This window comes from Cucumis melo, chromosome 1, assembly GCF_025177605.1.
Source record: "Cucumis melo cultivar AY chromosome 1, USDA_Cmelo_AY_1.0, whole genome shotgun sequence".
NCBI lineage: Eukaryota > Viridiplantae > Streptophyta > Magnoliopsida > Cucurbitales > Cucurbitaceae > Cucumis > Cucumis melo.
In genome coordinates, this window is record NC_066857.1 from 369,969 (window position 1) to 397,820 (window position 27,852).

At 32.9% G+C, this 27,852-nt stretch overlaps 5 protein-coding genes and 1 non-coding gene across 10 annotated transcripts; 4 read left to right on the forward strand and 2 right to left on the reverse strand.

Annotated features, from left to right (window-relative positions):
* Nucleotides 1-3,529: 3,529 nt before the first annotated feature.
* Nucleotides 3,530-5,627, forward strand: LOC103495228 (cyclin-dependent kinase inhibitor 7). 3 transcript variants are annotated; one of them, XM_008456714.3, is made up of 5 exons: nt 3,530-3,755; nt 3,863-4,243; nt 4,676-4,731; nt 4,900-5,079; nt 5,218-5,627. In XM_008456714.3, the coding sequence occupies exons 2-5, from the start codon at nt 3,923-3,925 to the stop codon at nt 5,285-5,287; spliced, it is 627 nt and encodes a 208-aa protein (XP_008454936.1). In that variant the 5' UTR covers nt 3,530-3,755; nt 3,863-3,922; the 3' UTR covers nt 5,288-5,627. The 3 variants fall into 3 exon arrangements, with proteins under 3 accessions (XP_008454936.1, XP_008454938.1, XP_008454937.1); XM_008456716.3 differs by having other exon boundaries at nt 3,570-3,755; nt 4,682-4,731; XM_008456715.3 differs by having other exon boundaries at nt 3,570-4,243; nt 4,682-4,731.
* A 5,001-nt stretch (nt 5,628-10,628) lies between these two features.
* On the forward strand, nt 10,629-13,322 carry LOC103495229 (B3 domain-containing protein At3g19184). Of its 3 annotated transcripts, none has more exons than XM_008456717.3 (7): nt 10,629-10,876; nt 10,977-11,078; nt 11,245-11,276; nt 11,368-11,530; nt 11,644-11,850; nt 12,590-12,911; nt 13,094-13,322. In XM_008456717.3, exons 1-7 carry the CDS (start codon nt 10,745-10,747, stop codon nt 13,102-13,104), a joined length of 969 nt encoding a protein of 322 aa, XP_008454939.1. In that variant the 5' UTR covers nt 10,629-10,744; the 3' UTR covers nt 13,105-13,322. The 3 variants fall into 3 exon arrangements, with proteins under 3 accessions (XP_008454939.1, XP_008454940.1, XP_050939164.1); XM_008456718.3 differs by having other exon boundaries at nt 12,590-12,905; XM_051083207.1 differs by having other exon boundaries at nt 12,590-13,322.
* Nucleotides 13,323-15,591: 2,269 nt separating this feature from the next.
* LOC103495231 (pentatricopeptide repeat-containing protein At2g15690, mitochondrial) lies at nt 15,592-18,026 on the forward strand. The gene has a single exon (XM_051083215.1). The coding sequence runs from the start codon at nt 15,698-15,700 to the stop codon at nt 17,726-17,728; it is 2,031 nt and encodes a 676-aa protein (XP_050939172.1). The 5' UTR covers nt 15,592-15,697; the 3' UTR covers nt 17,729-18,026.
* A 2,210-nt stretch (nt 18,027-20,236) lies between these two features.
* On the reverse strand, nt 20,237-21,138 carry LOC103495233 (calmodulin-like protein 30). The gene has a single exon (XM_008456722.3). It carries the CDS (start codon nt 20,892-20,894, stop codon nt 20,340-20,342), a length of 555 nt encoding a protein of 184 aa, XP_008454944.1. The 5' UTR covers nt 20,895-21,138; the 3' UTR covers nt 20,237-20,339.
* A 2,161-nt stretch (nt 21,139-23,299) lies between these two features.
* LOC103495232 (probable LRR receptor-like serine/threonine-protein kinase At5g59680) lies at nt 23,300-27,262 on the reverse strand. Its single transcript, XM_008456720.3, has 9 exons — nt 27,022-27,262; nt 26,390-26,945; nt 24,911-25,374; nt 24,557-24,692; nt 24,413-24,484; nt 24,244-24,312; nt 24,087-24,158; nt 23,639-23,707; nt 23,300-23,477 (listed from the first exon to the last, which is right to left on the reverse strand). The coding sequence occupies exons 1-9, from the start codon at nt 27,125-27,127 to the stop codon at nt 23,471-23,473; spliced, it is 1,551 nt and encodes a 516-aa protein (XP_008454942.2). The 5' UTR covers nt 27,128-27,262; the 3' UTR covers nt 23,300-23,470.
* A 93-nt stretch (nt 27,263-27,355) lies between these two features.
* Nucleotides 27,356-27,428, forward strand: TRNAR-CCU (transfer RNA arginine (anticodon CCU)). Its single transcript has one exon. It is a non-coding gene; the product is annotated as a tRNA-Arg (tRNA).
* Nucleotides 27,429-27,852: the final 424 nt, after the last annotated feature.

Here is a 27,852-nt window from a genome sequence, read left to right on the forward strand (position 1 = left end):
TATGTTTTATACCATAAGAGCGAGGTCTCGTAGCGACCCGCTCCAAATATCAAAGGACCTGTTTTTCGTTGTCAAAATGGGAACATGATTATATTTGTGCTCCTGTCTTTGTCTCTGCCTTGTCCCCATCCCCATTTCTTTACTTTTTTCCTCTTCATTTTTATTATGCATCTTTGAACTGAGGTTTGAATGATGACAATGTCGAGGATCTCATTCTCCAATCTTTCTTCACCCCGTGAATGCCACTATATATACTACCAACTAAGAGATTACATGTTTGAATTAAAATAATCTTGGGTGTCGAACTCATAAGAAATGAACAAGATTAGAGGAAAATAAGTCAGTTAATTCTTTGTCATTACATGAGTTGTAATAATGCTTATTCAACCGGCATTATATATGATATGTAAAGTTAAGATTAGGCTTAAAACATTCTTTCCAAGAAAAAAACATAATGATTTGAAAGTTGATTTAAATGTATGTTTTTTTTTCAAAGCATGTGAATAGATTTGTGTCAATACAATAAAATGTTGTCACATAGTTTAGTAGGAACGTGCGCTGAATTTTAATGAATATGTAAGGATGATTGGAGCTATTAAATTTGCTTGAATAAGTTGAAGTTATGGTTTGGTATGGAGAGAAATTGTATTTTTAACTATTTGATTAAATAGTAACACAAATTATTATGTTGTAACATCATTCTATCTATCTAAGCTTTTTTATAGGTATCGTTTTAACTTTTACATTGTGTGAGTATTAATATTTTTGTTAAAAAATATTGATTTGATCGTAGACTTGAGTTTTGTTTCATTTTAGACCTTATCCTTTTAAATTTTCAAATTTAGTTCCTATTTTTCTTTTAAGTAAATCTTATGATTTTTCTAGACTTTTTAATTTATTTCATCAAGGTTGGAAAAAGACATCGAATATTTATTTTCATTCCATAAAAAGATCATGTGTATGCTTTCAAAGAAGGCCAACAGAGTACACTAGGTGAAAACATAAAAACAAAAAATATGAGGATTAAAAAAGAAAAAAATTCACTTATGGAGAGCGGTTTTCAAGCTACACAACTAAAAGTCAAAATCTCCGAGCATTGGAAACCTAACTCATGCTCAACATAATTACTCTTGTGGTTGGCTCAGAAACCATGAACAAAACAAAGATTCAGAAATCTCAAATGACATTAACAAAAGTTTGAATCTCATTTGTATGTCTAGTATTTCCAACTAAGAGGTTTCAACTTGCGGTTGTGAAGTGCTTGCCTCGCGAATTTTAGATGAACTATGAAACATGATTATGACTGCAACGAAATTTACCTAAGCCATCATAAAAATGTGGCTTAGCATAACAATTGTACCATTCTTGTCATGAACAATGGCTCCAGAAACCCACTTTACCATCTCGAAAAGTCACATCGAAATTCACCTTAAAAAGAGTCAAAATGAGGAGCTAACCAACGAGAAGCCTCCTCAACAACCGGAGGAGAATGAGTTAGGTAAAGAACAAAATGCATACTAGTTTACCGATTAAGAGATTCCACCAAATTTTCCACCCTTCGATATAATAAGAAAAAGGCTAAATAGATGCTTTCTTTTTAAATTAACAAGAATAGGTAACAATTTTAAAATTGATTGAAATTACATATACTCAACCGAACAAATTTCAAAGCAAAAGAGACTAAGGTACAATTTGGTTGAATTACAAGTTCAAGTCTCTCAACTTTTCATGTTTTGTATAGGAATTTAAATTATAAAAAGAAGTATATAGTAAGGTCTTGAATTTTTAACGTATCTAATGACTTTCTAAACTTTCATTTTGCATCAAATAATATTTAAGGTTTTAGTTTTGTCTCTAATTGATCATTTACATATTCAACATTCTTTTAAAATTCATGAACCTTATAGACATAACGTAGAATGTTTAATGTCTCATAATCTAATAGATTAGTAATTTTAGAAAAGGCCGAACAAGTTAGTAAGTTATGGGATAGAAAATTCAAAGTTTAAGAATCTATTAATATTTTATAAAAAAGTTTTAGATATCTATTATACACAAATACACATAGATTAAACTTGTAATTTAATCTTAATATTTTAACCTCATTTTTTATGTGATAATTAATATGGGAGATCATTTGACATTTTTCTATTAGTGTGGACATTAGAACAAAACCAATAAATGAAAGACATAATTAATATATAAAATTACAATTCAACATTTTCTAAAAAATAAAAAAGAAGACTTTCTTTTATTTAGGGAAGTTTGTTTTAATATCTTCAATGACAAGTTCTTATGGATAAAGATGAGTCTCCTACATTACATATTTAAAACATTATAGAATTAGGTACTAATTTCTAAAACTTTTAATACAATTTAATTCAAATATTAATAGTCATGATGGTTGTGTTGTTACAATTATATCTTTAAATCTGTAGAAACGTTAAAATTTAACCCTCGAACTTATAATAGTAATAGGAAGTGAACTCTCAAAGATAAAATTTGGATCCTTACACTTATACAATGCTGTTACAATTTCGATAATTATGTGAGCTTAATAGTCCAATTTTAAACTAGTATAATTTTCGAGACTCATTTTCTTTACGATTGAAAGTATAAAAGCAACCGCAACCTAAAATAAGGATAATTATTTTTACAATTTGTCTATTTTTTTTAATTAAAAAAATACGATTTGTATTTCATTTGGTTAATTAATCCTCTATGAGAAAAATTTAAACAAACTTTCCTAAATGATATTATTTTTTGTTCATTGTTTTAATGCCTCGTCTCAATTAGATCGGTATTATATTAAAACTAAAACAAAAGTTTGAACTTCTAATTGTATGCATATTTAAATCGTTAATTTCACAACTCATGAGTCGAGGTCAAACAAGTAGAATTTTGAGATATTTCTTTATATACACTCAAATTATTGACCTCAAAACTAAATCCATTTTTAACAAATTATGTATATAATATGACAACGATAAACTCTTTTAGAGAAAAATAACTTCATGACACATTCTATTATAGAAATTTATGATTTTAAAAATGATATACATGAAAAGAATTTTAAAACAAAAAGATAAAGTAATTGACGTTGAACTAAAATTAAAAATTGTAGCGCTTGTATAACTTTATAGTAAAAATTAACGAGACTAAAAATTTAGGTCTAAATTAACCCAACAAATTAACAAGTTTAGATAAAAAAAAAAATAAAAGTCGCATTTTTATTTTATTTTAATTAATTAAGGACATTATATTAATATAGGAAAAAAATTCATAAATTATTTAGAAAAATATTGGAAGAATAAAATATTTTTGTTAATCAAAAGTAGTTTCTCTAAATCCATAGAAACGTCTAATTTAAAAAAAACTCAAACCAACTAACTTTAAAGAAACAAATTATAACATAATTAGAATAAGACTTTGATTACTTCTTCTCTTAAAAGCTAAATTTTAGCATTAATTTAATTTTAATTTATCTTTAAATTTAAATATTAAATCAAACATTATTACTTTTTTTTTTTAAGAAAAAAGAAATAAATAAAGAAAAGGATTGAAATTGTTATGATTATGAAGAGGTCGGAGGATTCGTATTCCCAAAAGCTGCCCAAAATCTTCGCAACGACTTCGTTAGAAGCTAAAAAAAAAAAGGAGAAGAAGAAAAAGAAGAAGAAGAAAAAATCACGCTTCGAAGATTGAGGAATCACAACCGTTGAAACAAGATCGCCGGTTCTCTTTTGCCGTCGCCGGTAACCAAATTAAGCGGCAACTACTTCCCCGTCTTCCTCTCGGATCTCTGATTATTAAGTTCTGTCTCGCTCTATTTTTTGTTTTTTTTTTCTCTTTCTCTATCTAGAAATGGTTTTGGAGCGGGAATGAAAGCAGAGTTCGAGCTGGAGGTAGAGTAGAGACGACGATGGGCGATTGCAAGCGTGTTGTGGTGATGACGACGGCGAATAATGCAGGTTGCATGTCTAAGAGGAGGAGAATTGCTGGTTCGTCGGAGAGTTTGCGGCCGTCGGCGTCTCGCTCTGACCTCGACGATCGTTGTTTGTGGTTGGAGAATGCGACGACGTCTCTGGCGCGTTTGGAGAACAAGAATTCCCTTGGCATTGTAGCTGGAGGTGAGATGAGTAATGGTTTTTCTGAGGATCAGTTTCCGGTTTCTTGTAGCTTCAGTAACGACTGCAGGAAGGCCACCGCCGTGAAGGACGCCGGGAGATTCGAAGATCTGGAGGTGAATTTTGAATTCTTCGTTGAGAAGTTTACTTTCTTCTTCGCTTGCGATTGGTTTTTTTTTATTCTTCTGTTTGTTTGGAATTTGGAACTTAATTTTGAGTTTCTCTGTTTTTGGTTAGTGAGAAAACGGATAAGAAAGTAGAAGAGAAAGTCTTGTTTAAATTTAACCTGTTCGTAAATCGTGTATTCTAGTTGTTTTCGGTTGAAATTGAATTTTTAGATGAATTGTTCTTCTTATTACCCCCGACTATTTTCCTGCGAAAATTTTCTGTGATAAACAGTTCATGATTCGTTCGGTCCTTCGTCGTTTTATTGAATTCGATTATACTCCTTATTACGAATGTTTCTACAAAACGTTTCTTAAGAATTTGTTTATGTATATATTTTCGATCGTATTTATTGACATTTATCTTCAATGCGCGCGCCATAGCTGCAGACCAAGAGCTTCGAAACCGTAGAATCGATTCGTGTTAACGGCATTCAAAGGTTCATTGCACTTTACTATCTTCCTTTAATTTCCCCTAATGAAACGGATTCTGAAACGCTTCGTCTTCTCTTTCACCATTTCTCACTCTGTTTAATGTTTAATTTCTGTTTCTTAGTTTTCCCCCTAATTTTAGTTTTGATACTGATAATTTGAGAAAATCTCTTCAGAGAGAGCACTCCAACGAGCAATCTCATGGGAGATTCCGACGAAATGGACTCTCCGGCGACGAACTTCTTGACTGAAAAACAGAAGCCAACGGATCGTCGGATGAAAGTGCCACCGATCTCTGAGATTGAAGATTTCTTTGCCGAGGCTGAGAAGTACGAACAGAAGCGTTTCTCAGAAAAGTGAGTACAAATTTTCCATGCGCATGATAATCATCTCTGATTCGGCGCACTTTAGCCGAACCTGAACCTAACTAACTTTCAACTTCATCTTCTTCCTCTTACTTTGAATGATTTATTTTCCTCTTTCCACTTGTACAGGTACAACTTCGATATAATCATGGATGTACCATTGGAAGGTCGATACCAATGGATTCGTCTGAAGCCATGAAAAACAAGCTAACCTCAAGCTATAATCCTCACATCGGGATCTGGATTTCTCCGATTTCCTTTATATTATTCTCCATAAATATCGAACTCTTTTCCTTTTGGAAGAAAAACACTCTGTTTAATTTCTTCTTTTTGTACAGCTTTCAGCTACATAAAACAACCTCCGAAACTAAATCTTTTTCAGTATACACACATCCATAGAAACCACCGCCGCCGTTCTCTTTTATCATTTTCTTTCAGGAACTTTCAAAGCTATATTTTGTGTCTTTTCATCCATAATTGAGCACAGATATCTGTAATTCTCACTTTTAATTCACGACAAATGTTAGCCATGTTCATCACAGTGTTTCCCCCTTTTCTTTGTTTTGTCACTTTTTGAGCTTGCGTTTTGTGTAAGAAAAGTTTGTTTTGTTTGAATGCTTAATTTTCTTGTCAAGAACAAAAAAAGAAGGGGAAAAAAGGGGGGGAAACGTGTAATCCTCTCCTTTTGCATATTTCTGAATTTTTTTCTTATAGATTGGATGTGGTGTTGAGATCTGAGAGCTGTTTGTGGAATATTCTTTCAGAGTAAAAACAGGATATGATTCTCTTAGCTTTAAGCTACCTTGATGATGAAGAACAGAGTAGCAAGAAGAAAGAAGAAGAAAAGAAGAAGCAATTCTATGGGGACCATTCGGAGGGTTTAATTTGGTTATCATCTCCCTTCAACACAAAAGGGTGAAAGGTAAACAAACTCTTTGTCCCTTTGTTCAATTTTCATTTCATTTCATTTCTTTTCTTTTTTTTTTTTTTTAGGTGAGACAAAATCTAATCTTTGGGACCAAAATTTTCACTCTTTTACAGTAATTGTCACCTCTGATTGTGTTACATTTGTGGAATTGTTTTGCATTTAAGATTACCTAGATTATGAAATATGTTGTCATCACACACACACATATGTATATTAAAAATTACCCACTTTTAGATGCATATGTTGAACCTAGTCCATTGTCCATTGTTGACCAAAAGTTTCTACGGTTATAATGATTTAAGTAATTGTCCATTCTTTTGATATCAAATATGTTATTTTTTTTACCCTTATTTTAATTTTAGGGAATATTTGTTTTCTTTTGGAAATGTAGATGTCCGGCATCACATCCGTAGATATCTTCTTAATTTGATATTATTGAAACTTGTATACATATTATTTGTTATTTTCAGTTGAATTTTTTTTTAAAATTAATACAATTTATATTATTTTTATAAAATGACATATATATGGTTGACTATTTATTTTAATTATATAGTGCAATTGAAGATTCATATATATGTAAAATAAAAATTAAAATAAGAACAAAACTCTACGGCCTCAAGTTTTTAAGTTGTTAGAGGAGTAGATATTTTTCTTATAAAGTAGTATCATAGTCTATGGTAGAAAACTTAAAAAGAATAAAAATGGATTGCATTAACTACCATAGGCTAGTCCACCTACATGGGAAGCTTTAGGTTGAAAAAACTCACATGCATGGTCATTTTTCATTAAAGTAACAATTTCTTCTTAATATATTCAAAATGGTTTACAAGGATTTAATTAATTATTTATTACATTTTGGGGGTTACTATAATATATCCCTATGTGTGTGAGTTATTTGGATTTCAGAATCCCAATATAAAAGAACTTTGCAACATTCCCTAAACTTGCAGGAGATGTTAGATTAGTTTGAAATATATTTTTTAGGTTCTAATATAAGATAAGACTTAAGAGGCTGCAATTATTTGTAGTAACTATTATATTTATTTATTTATTATTTTTATAAATTATATAATTTTTAATATACCAAGTCAGCTCAGCTACTCTTTACAGGGTGGATAATGAAATTGGCAGAATATGGGATTGTGGTGTAACACGTGTCAAATCATAAACAAAATAAGTAGACACATTTATCTTCTCAAGTTTCCCAAGCACATTTGTTCACTTTTTTCTTCCACAATTATTCATTCTAATTCTACATTCTCTCTCTTTCTTACTTGTAAATGTGCGTTTCTATGGTCATTCAATGTGCTGTTCAATCACAACTTTATTGCAACCATATTCACAATGATTGCAATATAAACCTTTGTCTAAACTAAAGTATCATGTTGAATTATAAATTGGACAAAGTGCAAAAACCATTCCTTAAAGTTTAATGATATTTGTAATTATAATTTTACAAGTTTGAGATTTCAATTTGTTTGATCCTTCAATTTTAACATTTGAGAATGTCATTTCAACTAATCACCATATTTTGGGGTGGTTTTTGCAATTTGCCCTTTGTTTAATACTTCAACTTTAATGTGTATCTATATGTAGAACATTTTCAAGCAACATCATATTGTATATTTGATTAATTCCCATTGCGAGTACTTTTTTTTTGTGTGTTAATAATAATAAAAATTCCTTCCATCCTTTATGAAATAAATAAATGAAAAATGAAATAAGAAAAAAAAAGGAATAAATTGTTTTTTTCTAAAATAAAAATGTGGGGGGTGGAAAATAGGGAATGGAAATGATGGAGGAAAGAGGGATGCACGTGGAGTAGTGTGGGGGTCTTCCCAATCCCCAGCATCCATTGCTTTGGATCTGCTGCCCCCCCTCCTCCCTATTATTATTATTCTTTTCTTCCTCCCTCTTTTATAATAGAGAAACCATACCCACATCCAATATTAAGGTTTTAAATTCTATTCCCATATGCTTTGGTTCATTTTTATAAACTACTTGGAAACTTTACCTATCCAGCTTCTTTCTTTAATCTCTTTATTTTAATTAGGAAGAAACACAATGAAAAAATAATAATAATAAATAACAAGATTTCTCAAATACCTTGTCAAAACATCATCATCATTCTCAACGTTAGTGTATTTTGAAGAGTAGATGTTTTTCATATTCACCACCTCCTTCGCTTTAAAATATTCCTTCTCCCTCGTATATATACTTTCAACTCTAGTTCATTTTAGTCCTTGTATTTTTAAATTTTTTACTTTCATCATTATACTTACAATTTTGATTCATTTTAATTTGGTCGAACTTTTAAATTGTGATTATCTTGGTTTTTTAACGGTTAAATAAGTAGATAAAAAATGACCATTTTTAAAAGTAAAAAAATACGTGAATTAAAATGGTAAGAAATAAAATCAATTACAAAAAAAAAGATAAAAGAGGAGAGAGAAAATAAGATTGGGAAAGGGAATGTTGCTTTTTAATGAAGGAGGTTGGTTACTTCCTTCTATTGTTTCCCCTCATCCTTTTATCTCACCCTTTTCTTTTTCCTCACTCTTCCCCCCAACTTTTGAAAGATTATAACTAACACACTCTTCACCAAACTAACTAACTATTGCTGTTCAAAAGAAAGAAAGAAAATAATAATAAAACCTAACTAACTAATATCATTACCCCCCACTTTAATCTATATATAAAATAATGCCAACCAACGATTCATCATTATATGCCTAATTTCAAATATTGATCATATAAATGAGAGTTAGACCAACAGAAAAAAAAAATGGGCAGCATTATCTTTGACAAAATGTTTCATTTATAAAGGGAATTATTTTCTAATGCTATACTTTATATCAACAAAAGTCGTCCTATATCATATGTTATGTCCCATATAAATTTGAGATCCACAATACACATCAAATTAAAATACTTTATTTCAATTTCTATAAAAATAAGGTTTTATTTTTTTTTAAAAAAAAATCATATAAATTATAATTTCTATTTAATATTTCCATTTGTTAATGGAATAATACCCCATGTATGATTTATCTTAAGAAATCATATACTTCACATAACATAAAACCTAAAATAATGAGAAAGAGAATTGTTTGGAAATGTGGAGTGAGAGAGAGTTGAAAAGCACAAATGATTTGAAAATAAATAAATAAATAAAGAATTGGGATTTGTGATAATGTCACCCATTTTGTTGTCAACTAATACTCTTGTTTCTACTTTGTCAATTTACTTTAGTCTTAATTATAGTATTATAATTCACATTCAAATTATGAATGTGTTAAAAATATGATGACCTTTTCATGTTATATGTTCTAAATCCTTATTCTTTTATAGTCGATATTGAACATTGTTTGCATTAGCTCCACACTAAAATAAATGTTAATGTAGAAATGTTTACATGTATATATTATTAGAAAAAGAATGCTAAAGTCTATGGAAAGTGGGTCCTAGTTGGAGACAAAACAAACGTAGAAATTTATTGGCGAATTCAGAAATTTTATTGGAATAAGACTTGAACACAGATTTAGAGGGAGCTGAAAAACAGGTTACCAGTAAACTAACTTCTGATATTGATATTATTTTAGTTTATATATATAAAGAGTATAAAGTTGTAGGGGACTCGAGTCCCTCTAGATTTATACAAAATTTGCCAATGTAGAGAATTATTAGTTTTTTTCTAGAGAGATGGTAAGCTTTTCTCGATCGACTCCACTATTTTCATTGTCAATTTTAATGAAAACTAGCATAATTTTCAAAAACTAAATAATTAGAGTAGCAACTAGATAAATAGCAAAGCAAATAAATAATTATACAAATGACAAAATCCAAAAATTAATTAAAAATGAACAATATGAATGGAAAAGAAACCCATTTATACTAAAAATCCAACGTTCAAATAAAACTCCACGAAAAATTTAAAACTTACAAAAACACAGTATAATAAAACACATGTCTCAAAGGTAAGTAATTAATGTATCTGTCAAGTCTCAAATCAACCCTAATTGATAGATAGTGGAGAGCTTCACGTCTTCACATGTTTCGACCGGAGAGCTTCATGCACGATGGTTTTTCTTCTTCTTCTTTTTTTGTAATAGGTTGAAGGTGAAGAGAAAGGGGAATTGGAGGAAATGACACATTTAAAGGGGTATCCTTGATGTTTGATAAAAATCGTAATTATTCAATTTTATAGACGTTAATTACATGGATAATTACAATGGATAACATAGATAATTATAATGGGTAACAATTTTAGTAATAATAATTATTATACAAAACATTTTTAAAAAATCATAAATATTACAAAATTTATATAAACTTCTACCGTCAATGAACTCTCATGACTTATTAGTGATAGATTTTTAAGACTTATTCGGTGATAAATTTCTATCATCGATAGATTTTAATATATTTACGATTCCTCGTTCTTTTAAATCTAATTATTATATTTGCGATTACCTGGATGAAGCCCATAGGCTTTTCCAAAAAAGTTCCAATGTGTAAAGCCCATTAAGCCCAGGTTCAGGCCCAGTCCACTTTTTTGTCTTTCACTCTGAGCGCCCTTTGAATTCAAATCAAACTACATAGCTCTCAACTATAATATTTGTGCTCCAAATTTTGTCTTCACCGCGCGGAACCAGCTTCATTCACTTCAGCGACGGAATCCTACAACGGTCCGACTGAGGTATTCACTGTTTGGTTTCCAGGAAAATGGTGGAATCGAACCTGACTTATGAGGAATGCCGACGCCAGAGGTTGGAGGAGAATAAGAAGAGGATGGAAGAGCTTAATCTGAACAAGCTTGCTGATGCTTTCAAATCTTCCAGTCCTAAATCCTCTCCGGTATGTTTCTGTTGTTTTAAACTTCTTCGTAAACCAATGCCTTCCACCATGATCATGGATTTAAAGCTTAAACTCTCTCTCTCCGTTTGGGTTATGGAAGACGAAACAGCTAAAGCGTCCTCGTCAGCCATTCGATGTCTCGTCCTTCTCTGTGAGAAGGTCTAGCCGTTTTGCCGATAAGCCCCCTATGAACTATAAGGAGGTAGGACTTGAACTCTTGGCCATTTTGAATGTAATGACGTTTATTTAAAGATGAAGAAAAATGTAGTTTTGAATTAAGCATTTAGATGAAGTACTATTTTGGTGTTAGTGGATTGTTGTCTTCGGAAGCTTAGTGTTCAATGTTCATATCAAATTGGTGTTTGCAGGTGCCCATTGAACCACTTCCAGGTATTAGAAGGTGCGCAGAAAAATCTGTTTCGAATTACTTTTGACTTTAGATTATTTGGTGTCTTTTCACTTTAACAAAGGGATGATGATTGGACTAACAGAAGTTATCAAAGGAGAGATTTGTTGAATCGGATTTATGCTTCAGATGAAGAAAGGCAATATGCTATTGACAGAGCACTAGACCTTCAATCAAGCCTGGAATCTAAGTACCCCAGTTTTGTGAAGCCAATGCTTCAATCACATGTTTCAGGAGGATTTTGGCTGGTCAGTTTATGATGTCATTTTACTGAAAATTTTCAGCTTTGATTGGTTATATAAACTACTTTGACGGTTGGGTTAGTGTATGTACTGATATTATCTTTATACATATCTTATAGGGTCTTCCAGTTAGATTTTGCAAGACACATCTTCCCCATGAGGATGAAATTCTAACTTTGGTGGACGAGGATGAAAATGAGTTCCAAACGAAGTACCTTGCCGACAAAACAGGTCTTAGTGGTGGTTGGAGAGGGTTTTCTATTGATCACCAGTTAGTAGATGGGGATGCTTTGGTGTTTCAGTTAACTAGCCCAACTGAATTCAAGGTGATTATGTAGGGAAAAATTTGTTGCTTGATCGAGAGATTCTGCTTCTGCATTGGCTAAGCATTTTCACTTTTTCATTTGATTCAAGTTTAATAGATCACACAGTTAATCTAATATATATAGGTCTATATATATATGTGTACACACACATATATACATATATTGAGGTTTAGACTTAGGGTGTACACATATATATGAAAAATACAAAAACTATAGGTGCAGGGTGGGTTTAGAAATTTGAACCATCTACAACCTGTTCATATGTCTAATACCGTTGAACTATGCTTATGTTGGGAGGACACAAAGAAATATTTTGTATCTTACTTAAAGTGTAATTCATATTGAAGAGAGTTAGATGCACGACTTGAACAACACTAGCTTCCTCAAAACATATAAGAGACAGATATAAAGCTTTTTGTTGCTAGGAGCGACGCCTAAAGACAAGGGGAAGTACATTTTGGTAGTTTGGGGAGGCAGTATTGAGATATTCAAGACGATTCATAAAGATTTTGTAGGCTTTTGTATATTTAATAATTCAACTCACATTTTCCTTCCTCAAGAAAGCATGACGTAATTGACTTAGAACTACTGATACGGTCCACATAAGGATTCCTCTCTCTCTTAATTTCACTATTTAACTAATCTTGGAATCTCAGCAATGACTGAAACTATTTGTTCCCAACATGTTAACATCCCTCTGAAAATATCTTTACTTATGATCTTAGCCTTGCATTCATAGGTATATATCATCAGGACATATAATTCAGTAGACAAAGAAGATACCAAAGAGGGTTCTGACGCCACCCAATTGGAAAGCAGTGGCAAAAAGAACACCAAATCATCAGGGCACAAAACCAGGGCAAATAATTCCGAGGATAAAGGAGATATCGATGAGGATTCAGATGTGTTTCAGTTGGAAAAAGGTGGTAAAAAGACTACTAGATCATCAAGGTGTAAAAGGAGCGCAAATAAATCTGAAGATAAATCAGATACCGGCACGGATTCCCACGACCCCCAGTTGGGAAAAACTGGCAAAAGAATTACTAGATCATCAAGTAAAGGTTTCATATTTTTCTCATTTAGACCTTCAATTTTTAGTATTATCACAACAATCTCTCAATGCTTTGAATTGGGTTGCGTATGTCTGAAAAGAGTCTCAAACGATTACTGAATTTTAATTTATAATTAGCTTCCACTTTTCATTTCTCATGTTCACTTGTATTCTGTTCCTTTTTTCTGCTAGGGAAAAAGTAACTCAATGTTTTCCTTCGCCGGAAAGTTTATTAGAAGTATCCCTATCCAAGGCTGAAATTTAGAGTTTTGAAGATATTTTGCAAGTCTTAGCTCTCTTTGGAATGTTGTAATTGTAAGGTGTAACATCAAGATATGATGATAATGACATGACCCCCTAGTTCTGATGATCTGGAGCAACCTCTCTCTATTGAGTTGTGGATGGCCAAGAGTTTATGCAAATCATGCTAAGAATTTCCAGGTTAGCCAAACAAAAAAGGTATTTCTTTTCACCCCTCTTAAGCGTTCATTACAACTGTCTATTATGGAGAGTAAAATGTGACTTAATATCTTTTGCCAGCTCTTCAGAAGATAAGCTTAATTGGTTAATTCAATAATAATAAAAAAAAAACAAACAAAATATTTACACTTTTTTTAAAAAATCCACGAAAACTCACTACGCACAATTTTACCTTTGTTTTATTTTTCTTCTATACCCTCAAAGTCACCTAATGGAGTCATTGTCATGGTTAGAGTGCTCATTTTGATACTTAGTAATTAAGGTGATTCATACAAAAGTACTCTGATGCTAGGACTCTTCATCCTTCTCATCCCTCTCTTACACACTTAAACATTAAACTAATTTTCTACAACAATGCTTTCACTTGTTAAGGGCTTTTCTTCCGAACTCCTTACACACCGATGCATTTTCTCATCTTTCACTTTCACTACTTCTCTTTCACTCCCACTCCATTTGCATTTCTCATCATCCTCCTCGCGCTTGTCAACTTGAAATTTAATCAACGGTGCACAAGGAGGTACATGAAAAATTTAAAAATGGTAAATTTTGTTTTTTTTTTCATTTTGTTTGATCAATTTTAATACTATGAAAATTACATCTAAATTTGTAAAATTAAGCATTCAATTGTTTCATGTGATTAATGATATGTTTCAATGTGATTTCGAACATGATAAAAATGATTTTAATAATTTCAAAATTACTTTAAACTATATTTTTAGTGCTTTGAAGATGATAAAAGACTCATCATTTATTATTTTTATAACCTTGGACAAATGCATTAACTTTCTAAAATGTATAGTATAGGTCATTTTTCGAACGTTTTGGGTGTTACCTTACTCCACCACTAAGGAGCACTAATCTCGATCCTAAATTGAATTTCATGTGCCATAAACCATGTCAAAGATACGATTCCACCTTTATCGGCCCACAATCATTGAACTAATGAGGTGAAAGACAAAAACAAATAAAAAAAAATTGTTAGATGAATAGTTTTAAAGCAAAAATAAGAATTGAGTTTAGGGCATCATTGATATATCTTTTTGAGAAAAAACTTCAACAATTCTCAAAATGAGACCACTTACTAGTTAGATGTGAGTTCTTGGGACTTTTTGATATCGGCCAAAATTTGGTTGGTTTTTTGTAGGCTATAATATATGCCTTTTTCAACTATTTTGGGTGTCACCTTAATTGACCACTAAGGAGCACCAATCCTGAGGCTTAGCTCAATTTCATGTGTTATAAACCATGCCAAATATATGATTCAACACTTACCAAGCCACAATCATTGAACTTGATAAGTGCAAGACAAATACAAATAATAATTAAAAAAAAATCGTTGGGAGACTAGTTTTGATATGAAACATAAAAATTGATCTAGAGCATCACTTATCAATTTTTTTAGGAATTAAACTTCAACATTCTTCAAAATGAGACCACTTACAAGTCAGATGTGAATTTGTGGGACTTTTTATACCGACCAAAATTCGGTCACTTTCCATAGGCTATGTGGATAAAAAAATGGGATGAAATCCCTCAAATATGAAATCTTAGTCATGTAATTTTGCATAAGGATAGTATCAAAATCCATATTTTTATTTAAAATGCTAGGATGGTAATAATTAGATCCAATATTATATTAGTGGTACGAAAGATTTATAAACATAATAAAATTTAGATTATAGTAGAAATTACTTATGATTTTACTATATTGATAATTTTTTAAAATCATTGGTATACACTTAATTATTAATCGAAAAAGTACCGCCTCTAAAATTGGACTGCTTTAAAAAATGGACAAATGTTGAAGCCCACACAATGTCCAATGTAGTTGCATACATGACATTTATCTAAAAAAAATAATAAAATATGTAGCACGACGATACAATAATTTATATATAGTACAAAAATTGGTTAAACACTAAATAGTCTACGTTAAACTACAATTTAAAATCTTTCTTTCCAATTTCTTAAAATTGAAAGCTATCGACTATCATCGATAGTTATTACCATAGATAGTTGTTATCATTTATAGTTTTCAAGTCGGTAACAACGTTAGGGGTAACTTTTATCGATAGCAGTCGTTTAAAGGTAAATTTGATATCTTACAAGATTTTACTAATCCGCTGTTGAAGGTTATTATTTTCACAAAAAAAAAATTTACTAAGTGTTGTATTTTTTATATAGTTTCTAAATTACGCTATTTGCTACAATTTTCCAAATACTTTTGTCTTACTTTTTGTCTTCCGCTCACAAGCTCTCGGTAACTGAGGTTTCTCTCAACCTTTCCTTAGGGTTTAGGCCTTTTCTCATCAAGAAATGGCGTCTCTAATGGCTGTCCGGCGTGTTCGAACCCCCATTACTGTCTCCTCCTTCTTCAAGGTACGGTATCCTCTCTCTTCTTCTTTCACTTTCACTTTTCGAAACCAGACGGAGACACTAATCAAAACCCTAAGCACCTCGGCAATTCCTAGCGATTTCTCTAACTTTCCTTCTTCGCCGCAACAACCTTCTTCGTCTAGCCCTCCATATCGTCAGCCGCAGTGGGGCTCGCCGAGCCAGGTTAATCCTCCAAGTGAAAATTTTAATCGCCAGTCGTTCTCGGAGTTTCAGAATCACGATTATGCTCAACAGGGAACTCCTAGTAATCAATTGAATTATCGGAGTCAGCATCAGAGTCCTCAACCCAATCCTGGATTTTCCCGGGAGGGTCAGAGCTATACTCAAGTCGGCAAAACTAATTCGTGGAACCCTCCAAATCAAAGTTACCCTCAATATCAAAATCCTTCGCAGCCGAACCCTCCAAATCAAAGCTACCCTCAATATCAAAAGCCTTCGCAGCCGAGCCCTCCAAACCAAAGCTACCCTCAATATCAAAATCCTTCGCAGCCGAACCCTCCAAATCAAAGCTACCCTCAATATCAAAATCCTTCGCATCCGAACCCTCCAAATCAAAGCTACCCTCAATATCAAAATCCTTCGCAGCCAAACCCTCCAAATCAAAGCTACCCTCAATATCAAAATCCTTCGCAGCCGAACCCTCCAAATTTCAATTATCAGCAACAAAGAGGCCCTAACCAATGGAACAATCAAAATCAAGGACACCCACAATTTGGAAGGTCGGAACATCGTAACCCACAACCAGAAAATTCTAATCAGTTGAATAATCAAGCCGAGATTCAAAGGCATGGTACTCAAAATCAAGCACCAAATGCCCTTGTATCTCCTATTGATGAACTGCGGCGTTTTTGTGGAGAGGGGAAGTTGAAAGAAGCTGTTGAATTATTGAAACAAGGTGTTAAAGCTGATGTCGATTGTTTCCATTTGTTGTTTGAACTATGTGGAAAATCCAAATCACTTGACAATGCTAAGGTAGTTCATGATTACTTTCTACAGTCAACTTGTAGAAGTGATCTGCAATTAAATAATGAAGTGCTTGAGATGTATGGGAGATGTGGAAGCATGAGTGATGCACGTAGAGTGTTCGATCATATGCCTGATAGAAATATTGATTCTTGGCATTTGATGATGAAAGGATATGCTGATAATGGACTGGGTGATGAGGGTCTGGAGTTATTTGAGAACATGAAGAATCTAGGATTGCAACCCAATTCACAAACTTTCCTTTATGTTATGTCAGCTTGTGCTAGTGCGGATGCTGTGGAAGAAGGATTTCTGTACTTCGAGTCAATGAAAAATGATTATCATATTACTCCTGACACGAATCATTATTTGGGGCTTCTAGGTATTCTTGGGGAACCTGGGCACATCCATGAGGCTTTCGAGTATGTTGAGAAACTGCCGATGGAGCCTACAGTGGAGGTATGGGAGACTTTAAAGAACTATGCTAGAATTCATGGAGATGTTGATCTTGAGGACTATGCAGAGGAGCTAATTGTTGATCTGGACCCAACAAAAGCTGTCTCTAATAAGATACCGACACCACCTCCCAAAAAACGGTCTGCAATTAGTATGCTTGAGGGGAAGAACAGGATTGTTGAATTCAGAAATCCAACTCTCTACAAAGATGATGAAAAATTAAAGGCTTTGAAGGCAATGAAAGAACAAGGGTATGTGCCAGATACTAGATATGTTCTTCACGATATTGATCAAGAGGCCAAAGAGCAGGCATTGCTGTATCATAGTGAACGATTGGCAATCGCATACGGATTGATCAGTACTCCAGCACGAACACCTCTGAGGATCATTAAGAACCTAAGGATCTGTGGTGACTGTCACAATGCCATCAAAATCATGTCTAGAATTGTTGGGAGAGAGTTAATTGTTAGGGACAACAAACGGTTCCATCATTTTAAGGATGGTAAATGTTCTTGTGGGGATTACTGGTAAACCATTCACTCTACAACATCCCCACAACATGTACCTGATGAGTTTATCTTCTCAATAGCAGCTTGATGTTTAGTGTTAAACCATCGAAATCCTTATGCAAACCCGGGAACAAGGCACCAATTAGAAATGAGCTAGCCATTTATTTATAATGTATGGTCTGCTTATCCTGATGTTTACTCATTTGCCTTGTAATCATATTTTTTTGTTTCTTTTCCCGCTAGTTTTCTTCTCCTCAAACATGGGTTGTAAGCTTTTGGCAAAAAGTAAACGTCTCAATGGCATTGAATCCTTCTTGAAATTTCTCTGGTTCCAATTGTGGTGATTTGTTAAAACATTTTAAGAGGGACGTGTCTTTGATATGTTGGTAGGAAAAGTAATTACTTTCATCCATCTCTTCTGCTTAGTAGATATAACATTGCCTACAACCCCTTCTTTTAGCATCCATTTTTTTTATTCTTCTTAATACTGTTCTGAAGTGCATGAACGGTAGCACCCTTGCATTTTTATAAACATTACATGTCCCATCCTTTATGCTTCTCTTCTTTCATTGAGTAGGAATCGTACAAACCTCTACCCACAAAGGAAAAAAAAAAAAAAGAAGAAGAAGAAGAGAATTTTGGAGATAATTGGTGTCTTATTAGGTGATAATTGGTGTCTTACAGATATTGCTTCCACAACTATATTTGGGACTTCTTTGAGAAACATTAATTTCTCTATTTTCAAATGATTTGCATGCTTTTCTACTTCTTTGGTTAATGTATCCTTTTAATCTCGAATCTTAGAATTTTTATGTTTAATTTGATTCTTACAATTTTTAAAGAGATCTTTTGATTGACTTCTTGTGTTATAATAGAAAAAAAAAATTACATCTTTTCTTCAAAATTCTAAAATGATACGCGATTGGTTAAGGAATGCTAAATCATCATCATGTAATTTTTTTTTGTCTCCTAACTTTTTAAAAATGATTTGAAGAAGTATGTAAAGTCATTTATTATATTAAATTATACTACATTCTCAACTCGTGAATCAAACATATGATCTTAAAAGATTTGGAAATAAAAAAATGCATTTTGAAAACTCATGATCAACATACCTACTTAAAGGCTAAAAGTTAATATGAGAGAATCTAATGGCAACGGTGTAAAATGAATTTTGACTTATAGAGCTATTCTATTTTAGAAATTTGATGGAATATAGGCAAAGGGTTTTGACTTTGTTTAAAAATTGTGTGATATTATAGGCTTGCTTTCAACTCCTACAATGCAGAAAACTTTTCAAAAAGGAAAAAAGGAAAAAGAAAAATCTTCATTATGAAGGAATGAAGAACAATTAATCATCAAAGAAATATCTTCAAACCTAGCTTTGTTATGAGTTTAATTATTTCAAATTTTGAATTTGTTACCCATTAGCAAACTACCCATATTTAGAAAAGTAATCTATTATATTTGTTACTTTTGTGGTTGACTCCTTGTATAACCATTGGTCGAGTGGTTGTGAGATAATTTTGTAGTGGTGGTCGGTAGATATACGTTTAGGGATGGTATACGTTTACAATTTGAGTGGATCTTGAAGAAGTGCATTTTTATGAGTAGTGTTGAAAGTAACGAGATCTCAAATGTAAGAACTACATTGTAAAATTTTGAACTTTGTTACTCCCCCTCCCCCATGTGACGTATACCAAACTAGGTTATCAATGTTTGTGCGTCACTCCTATTACTTATGTTGTGTTGTATATTGTTATAACTATAGGCTAGAACTTTGTGTTTAACAAAAGTTGAGTTGCTGATCTTCTCGACTTTTTTCAACATTATATACTTATTTTTGAAAAATTAATTTCTAAGTTTCTTTGGTCCATCATTTTGGGGAATCTCCGTACAAAATAGAAATTTGATAACAACAAATAAACCCAAAATTTCTTTAGTATGATAGAGAGTACGTAATATAATAAACCTTTTGGACGCTAATAATATACGTACTCTATGTTAATTCAACTATGTTTACTTTGATGCCTAACAAACTTGTATCACATTCTTTGCCTTGAATGATTTGTTATTCTTGTATCTCGTGATTTAGTTTACCTAGTTATAAATTTTATTTATTTAAGTATTTGTAGCGGAAAAGGTAATATTGAATTAAGGTTTTATATATATTGCAAATTCTCTTACACAAACTTGAGGATACATTTTATGAAATTTAGTGGATGGATATAATGTTAGAAATTTGATGGAAAGAAGTGCAACAAAAGGAAAATAAAGGGATGAAAATGATCACTACCAATTAGCATTTCAATTGTACGATAACCAAAATGGTATTTCATTCACCTTGGAAAGTATAGACTAAAATGGAACATAAACTAAATTACCGCTTGATTTTCTTAAGTATATTCGTAAGTATGACCACAAATCTATAAATTTAACTTGTGGTTGATAGTTAATTAAACACTAAAAGTCGATTGGATTTAGATTTGAGTCTAAGTTTAATAAGTTAGAATTGTTATGGAATGGAAAGTTGTAACTCCAAATAAACGCAAAGCCTTTACATTACACAAACACTTTTAGTTTACATTAGACGAAGAAGAAGAAGAAGAAGAAGAAGAAGAAGAAGAAAAGTTTTACTTTGCAGAGCGAGTCATCATGGTCATAAACTCATTAATGTCCACCATGCCGTCGCCGTCGCTATCCACCGCCCTCACCATTCGCCGGCAATCCTCAATGCTACACTTCTCCCCCAATCCCTTCAACACTCTCATAACTTCCTCTGCACTAATCTTCCGATCCCCATTCAAATCAAACGTCTTGAAGGCAAATTCCACCTCTTTTGCCTGAACTCCCCCGCCGCTCCGGTGAACCTCCATAAACTCATTCAAATTTATATACCCATCGCCGTCTGAATCCACCGCCCTGAAAATCTTCTGCACTTCTTCCATTGAACTCCCTCTCCCCAACGCCTTAAGAATTCCCCTGTATTCATGCTTTGAGATCCTCCCGTCTTTGTTCGTGTCAAACTTGTTGAAGATCTGCTTTATCTCCTCCAAGCTCGGCTGCAGTGCCCGCCGTAGGCCAGAGCTCTGCCGGTCCTTGAAGGAGAACAGCCGGGAAGGTTCACGGAGGAACTTTTTCTTTGAAACGTTGTATTGCAGGTCAAGGAAATTCGGGTTAATTGGCATTTTTTTAATGATGGGTTGCTTTGTTTTTGTGTTTTTTGGATGAAAAGAAGATATGGTTTTCAAAATTTAGAGGAACCCAGATGGAATTTCAGTGGTTGAGTAGTGAAAACAAGGTTGCTCTGTTTTTTGTTTATTGAAACAGAGGAAGATAGGCAATGGAATTGAAGATGGATTTGAAGAGTTTAAATAGTGAAAAAGAAAAAAAGAAAAAAAGAAAAAAAAGAAGAGTTTGATTCTTTGAAAACTTGTGGTTGTGGGTGAAGGAGAGTCACAAAGAAGAAGAGAATATGTAAAAAGTGAGAGACCTAAAAAAAACAGAGGTTGAAGAAAGAAAAGAATATGATTCTTTACGAAATTTCTACTTTAATGAAGAAGGTTATGTAGATTGACGTCGAACTAAGCTCCAACTTATGGAGATATCAACAAGAACAATTCAATTACATTGGTTGCAATATGTTTGCTTTTTAATCATTTAGAAGTACTTATTTTTGTAAAAAGAAAAATTCATAGTTTTACTCTGTTTTTTTAATTTATTATTATATTAAATAGGCTGATATGTTTTTAAATATTTTTAACTTACGAATATAATTCTTTGTATTGAAACCTTACACTAATACGAGTGTCCTCACTCAAGAATGACGTAAAGAATAAATTGCAAAATTTGGATGGGTAAGAGCTTTTGCCACAAACTAAGAACCAAGAAAGTTTAATTTACAAAAGCAAGTTTGTTGATAAGGAATATGTAAAAGTGAGTGTTTCTAGTGATCCTAAAAGGAATCTTTGGGAATAAAGTCTACTTTTTTAAAGAATGTTTGAATAAAAACATTCTTCTGATTATCCTCCTTCATAGGCACTAACAAAATGGCTTTTTTCTTTTCTTTTTCTTTTCTCAAAATGCATTTATCTTAAATCGGTTAACTCGTATCATCGTTTAAAACTTCAAATTTAACCTTAAATTTTCATAAATTCATTGACTTATATTTTTTTATTAACTTTTCGATGACTTATTTGGTTGTATTTAATTAGAATTAGGTGAAAATAGTAATAAATCATTTATAAAAGATTTTAAATTATTAGTTTGAGATTTTAATTGATACAACTTTTAAAGTTTAGGGATAAAAAGTTAAGTTTTTCTCCCTTTTAAAGTTAAAACATCATTTATATCTTTATATTGTTAAGTGTCCTGTAGATCTTAAAACCCATCATTATTATGGTAAGTTAGGAGTTAAATTTTATCGAACGGGTTAAATAATAATGTGAACATGTGGTTTCAAAATTGATAGAAAAAGGTGAGTATGAGAAATTTTCTTTAACTATAATATAATAATAGATGTTAATTTACTAAAGTATATAAACTAAAATTAAATATTTTAAAAATATAAAGACTAAAACAATATTAATTAAAATAGATATATGTGTATTCAAGGTTGGTAAGTGTATTTTCGATATTAAATGTATTGTTTTTTTGTTAATAAGAATAATCACAGTACAATTTAAGAGAGTAAATATAAGCAATGTCTTAGTTATGCGTACTTTGATAATAACAAATTAGATTATATCGTTTATCATGTGAAAAATATTTATAACTAATCATCTTGATCACATCTTTTGGCTTTGGATAGAATTATAATGATTTTTATTCATGGATCGAGTACACCTAAATCAAATCTTAATGCGACAATTTAAACCTTAACTAACTCTTAATTTTCTTAAGATAGGTTTCTACTAGCTTTCAGAAGTAGATCAATTTTAAACATACAATATTCTTTGGGAGAACATAACATCTACCCGTATCATTTTTTTCATGAGAAAAGCAAAGTTTATGTTCTTGCAACTTTGGCATCTTTCTCATTGTTATCAATTCGAATTTTTTCCACATAATATCTTTCCATCATTCTTGACGAGGAAATCATTTTATTCTTATTTTAGTTGACATAAAAAATCAAAACAAAACAAATGCTTAAAAACATATTAACATCTAAATATTTAGATATCTAAATGTTTTCTCTTTGGGAGTCTCTTAAAAATTCATAGTCGGAAGAGAATCTTACTTTACATTTCGATAAAATTTGAGTAAATTTAGATGAAATTGAAGATAAGGTAAAAATTTATAAGAATCAATTTGATGAAATCATAATTATATATTTATTTAATAATTTATTGTTTTTGTAGGGACCATTCATAATCAAAACAAGAAAAAGCAAATATAAAAAGAAACTTAAATGAGCTTTGGCTTGTTGGGTTGAATAAAAAGTTTGAAAGCTTTATTCCTTGTAAACTCCAAGGCATCTCTGTCAAGAACTTAACCAAATAAAGCTTAAGGGGATGTGAAACAATATGATTCTTATGCTTTCTATAAACTTCTTTCATAATAGCAATTAAGTAAATAATTAGGAATCAATCGATAGATCAATCAATCAATTAGATGATAATATGATTCTCATACTATACAGTAAATTCTGCAACAATTATTGTAGAAGTTCTGATAATTACAAAGCCCCTTTTTCTTTTAAGTTACACTCTAAGCTTTATATATTCTCTTCCATCCTTTGAGATAGCCATACAGATTTCTGATTCTACAACCTAGACATCAACAAAATGGAAAGAGAACAAAAAAAAAGAAAAAAAAAAGAAGAAAAGATGAACATTAGTTTAGTTAAGTGTATAGAATAATAGTAGAGAGGCTGATAGAGATGCATTTGCTAATGGAGCCAAACTTGATGAACTCATATCCATTTTCTTACTCGACGTGTATGCCTCGCTTTTGCAGCATTTCGAGAGCTTTCGACTTCAGATCATTGTTTTGGAGAAATCTGTAAGACGCAAATGTCATCGATTAAAACTATTTGATTATCTGATCTTGAAACTATATGAAGTTCAATGTTTCTTAGTTATGAATATTGTTTCCTAGCTGTTGTAAACTAGAAAATGTTTCAACGATGATTTTGAGCTATTTATTATGATGATGACAATGTTTGAACATCGTGGTGAAAGCTAAAAACGAGTCTGAAGTGAGATAGTTTAGATTTAAACTGAGTGAGGGTAATTGAGATGAAGAACGAAGATCATGTATGTGTAACAATCATAGGTATTGGGGCTAGCACGTTCAGTTCTTTTATCTACTTATGTTGTTATAGAGTATGTACAAAAATAAGACACAATTCCAGGCACAAAATCGTGGTCAAAACTCACATTTCACGAATATGTGGAAGTTTCGAGAGTGAATGAGGAATTGGCCCTTCAAATTGGTTTTTCTCCAGATGCCTTTAATCAGCAAAAGAAATAGAGTTATAGAACAGGTAAGAGAGTTCCAGATAAGTAAACGAGACGTATTGACTGAAAAACGTACAGTGTTTGCAACTCCTTCAATGAACCCATTTCTGGAATAGAGCCTGTGAGTTTGTTGCTACCAAGCCAACTGCAAATGCCAATGCAGCCACAAGAAATAGTTTTTTTTTTTTAAGTATGATGACACAAATTGCTAAGCTAAGTTTGATAATGGAAAAAACTTCACTTACAGATGAGTGAGGGCAGTTAAATTGTTTATGCTTGAAGGAAGTGTGCCAGATAAGCCAAAGTTTGTCAAGTTCCTTCACAATAAGAAGAAAAAAGTTCAATCGAAAAATGTATAAAACGAAGCTTCTTGAGTTGAGAACACTTACAAATTGACTACTCGAGCAAGTTTTCCCACGGAACAAGTGACTCCGCTCCATGAATTCTCCTTAGGCAAGCAAGGATCACCACTCCAATCATGAGGCGGGTTGTTGAAGCTTCGTGCCAAGTCCTCCATTGCCATCACTGCCAAATTATTCAAAGAAAACAACAGAAGCTTTGTCAAATGAAGAAAAAGAAAGACATGGATTCTTTTCTGCTTTCTTGCATTAATAACAACTCGAGAGAACATTTGATATTTTATAAAAAAATGAATAAAAGAAACCGAATACACTAGTCAAAGTTGATTCTTTCAAGTTGTATAATCCTGATGAGGAGGATACGATTATGCAAAAGAAAATTACCATCTCTTGTTAATGTTCTTCCACCGAGACGAAAAACTTGAAGGATCTCACCAGCATTAATAACGGGCCCAACAGGCACGCCATCTGCAGGAGTTAGTTCTAGGTGGATCTGTCCAGATAAAGGCCATCTCGCACTGTAAACAGACACGCCATTAGCAGTGACATTGAGGTTCGTGAAGAAATTCTTGCCATTTACTGCAACGCTAAAGACCCTCCAGCTATATGGACTCGGAGATCGATTGTCCTGAAAGTACAGCGAGATGTAGTAGTAGGCTGCTGGAAGTGGGAACGGAGGCCAGTTAACTTTGAGCGACTTCCCACGGCTGGTCGTCAAGGCAGTGTTAAAAGCCTTTGCTGGTGGGAGATTCCAAAAGGTCGAAGGAGTAACGTTGGCATGGCATGTTACCAATGGGTTCTCATCGACAAACGGGTGCCACTGCCGGTTGAATGCATCATCTGGAAAGCTAACTCCACATTGAAATTTCAAGTAACAAAAGTTGATCAAACGTTTAGAGACAGATTTTTCCTCGAAATTACAAGATTGTAGGTGACGATGAATCCCATTTTTCAAGTTCATTCATCAAAAGTAAACACAAACAACCTCCACAATCCAACATAAAAAGAAAAGAAACAACTTTAAGCATACAAAATAACAAAAGTTTAAATCATATTTTATTTTCTAAACTTTGAAAGATTTCAAATATTATAACTTAATCGCTAAAGTTTGCCAAAAAGAAAAACACTGTTAGTCCGTCCAACCTTTCTGCTAAATATTTAACAAGAACTTAAATTCATACGAAAACCTGTCTCCTAACCAACTGCATGTGACTTCAAACATTTGTATATCATATAAATGAACGAAGTGTCAGCATCAAGTTTCTACTAAATAATTTATTAGAAGACGAAAGATACGAACTAAAAAGAGACGTTTGTCTGAATAACCCAACACCAATTGCACTAGTAGGGAACGACCTAGTCTTGAAAAACTAATGAGAACTAACCTTCTGCTTATGATCATGTCCTCATCTTGTCAGTGATGTCTCATCCATTGCAAAATAGTCAAAGCCCTTACGCAATTGTCCTTTTTAATAAAGTTGACTAATGTTGATTTAAGATAAATCTAGATTGAAATGAATATCATGTCAGAGATTCGACTATATCACAATGCTGAGGAACACCCTTAACGCGATAGTGCTCGTGACGTCAGCAGGAAGTTAGTTTCATTCATTTTTCAGGATTTGGCCAATCTACGTCTTCTGAAATGGGTTATAGATACAAAAACCTCAAGTAGATGGTCTTCTACATGGAAAAACTCAATAAAATAGATAGAATGCTAAAACTACTCCCAACGTTTTGGATTCATATGATTTCTATCCAAACAATACCCATTTCAAATCATACAGAATTCCAATCTGGATCTTCAAGGCAAGAACAAAACCAATCGAAGAAAAAATCTCACAAACAAAGAAGATTACCTACCCAATGACATCGTCGTCATGTCCAAAGCTGGTTCTAGCAACCAAACTCAGAGCATGGTTCTTGAAATCCGTGGTATTATAAACAGAGTCCTCCAAATACTCCAACTCCAGAGCCGAAATGAAAGGGCTGGAACTCGAATCCGTATGTTGGTTCCTCGCCAAACAAACGCTCATCATTTTCCCCATTGCCACCACCACAACCTCGTAATACGACGACATCCCGTTGGCGTAATCGTCCGTCGTGTTCACTATGCTCCATTTCGTCCCTTCGATAATCTGGTCGAAAACCGGCGGCACCGTCCCACCGTCGTATCCACCGTAATAATACGTCGTCCTCACAATGTATTTGCCTCCCTTAACCACCGGAATCGAGTAGCAGTATTTCCGAGCCGATTTGTCAGGAAAATAACGCAATGTCGAGAGAAAGGATACCAGATTTGGATCAAGGAGCTTCGTGGTGTTTCCAACAGAGATAAATCCCTCGTCGGTGATGTACTGAAGGCTGCCGATGGTTACCTTGGCGGTAGATTCGGTGGCACCGCAATTGAGAAGATACCCTGCAAAATATTTGAGGGAGGAAAGGATTAGAGGACGAAAATCGAAGAAAGTGAAAAAAAATGGTGAAATGGGTACCTCGAGGAAGGGGTTGAGAAGCGATGGAGAAGCGGAGGAGGAAGAAGAAAAGGAAGAAGAAGATGGAATTGAGAAGTGTCATAATGTTTTTTTTGGATTTTTTCATGGAATCTTTTTGTGGTGGAGAGGGGGAATTTTACTCCACCAGAAAAAGATGGGTTTACTTTTTTGTTTGTTGCAGGTTTTTGTTAAGGAGAAAGGAGACAGAAATGGAGGGAGGGAAAATGGCGATTTTGGTTGAAGCTTGAGGAAGGACTGACACGTTCGTGGTTGTACGTTGAAGATCAAAGTTTGTTTGAATAAGATCATCATTATGAAGTATAACAAACAAATAGCGCCTGTAGCTCAGTGGATAGAGCGTCTGTTTCCTAAGCAGAAAGTCGTAGGTTCGACCCCTACCTGGCGCGCGTTTTTTTTCATCTTGCAATCTCCTCCATTCATGGTTTCATCTACTTACTTACTATTGATGGAGGTTTGGTCGTAGTTGATGGTTTCAAGGTGATTTCTGCATACAGTGTGGAGCTCAGGTTGATGTGTTTGATTTTATTGTGTGAAGTCTTCTCATAGTCTCTGGGAGGGGATCCATTGTGGAGGATATGACTATTGAGGTTAGTAAAGGTGGTGAATGTCTACAAAGAATCATGTGCCTTATAGATTGGTTTCTTTTACTATTAATGCATGCATGACACTTGGTTGAGAGTTTGATGGAATGAATTTCTTGATTGGATTCACCAAAATTTTAATTAAGGAACATTTTTTGTTTTTCTAGTTTTGTTTAGCTTCAGATGTACATTGTTTTTTTTTTTTTTTTTTTAAATCTTTAGGAGACCT

Coding starts and splice junctions, on each gene's coding strand:
- LOC103495233 (XM_008456722.3), bottom strand. CDS start 20,894: ATGCCAATTAACCCGAATTTCCTTGACCTGCAATACAACGTTTCAAAG.
- LOC103495231 (XM_051083215.1), top strand. CDS start 15,698: ATGGCGTCTCTAATGGCTGTCCGGCGTGTTCGAACCCCCATTACTGTC.
- LOC103495228 (XM_008456714.3), top strand. CDS start 3,923: ATGGGCGATTGCAAGCGTGTTGTGGTGATGACGACGGCGAATAATGCA. Junction 4,244..4,675: donor GGAGATTCGAAGATCTGGAG/GTGAATTTTGAA, acceptor CGCGCGCCATAG/CTGCAGACCAAGAGCTTCGA. Junction 4,732..4,899: donor CGTGTTAACGGCATTCAAAG/GTTCATTGCACT, acceptor AAATCTCTTCAG/AGAGAGCACTCCAACGAGCA.
- LOC103495229 (XM_051083207.1), top strand. CDS start 10,745: ATGGTGGAATCGAACCTGACTTATGAGGAATGCCGACGCCAGAGGTTG. Junction 11,079..11,244: donor CCCCTATGAACTATAAGGAG/GTAGGACTTGAA, acceptor TGGTGTTTGCAG/GTGCCCATTGAACCACTTCC. Junction 11,277..11,367: donor CCACTTCCAGGTATTAGAAG/GTGCGCAGAAAA, acceptor TTGGACTAACAG/AAGTTATCAAAGGAGAGATT.
- LOC103495232 (XM_008456720.3), bottom strand. CDS start 27,127: ATGAAAAAATCCAAAAAAAACATTATGACACTTCTCAATTCCATCTTC. Junction 24,693..24,910: donor AAGAACATTAACAAGAGATG/GTAATTTTCTTT, acceptor ATAATTTGGCAG/TGATGGCAATGGAGGACTTG. Junction 23,708..24,086: donor CTTCCACATATTCGTGAAAT/GTGAGTTTTGAC, acceptor TGCGTCTTACAG/ATTTCTCCAAAACAATGATC.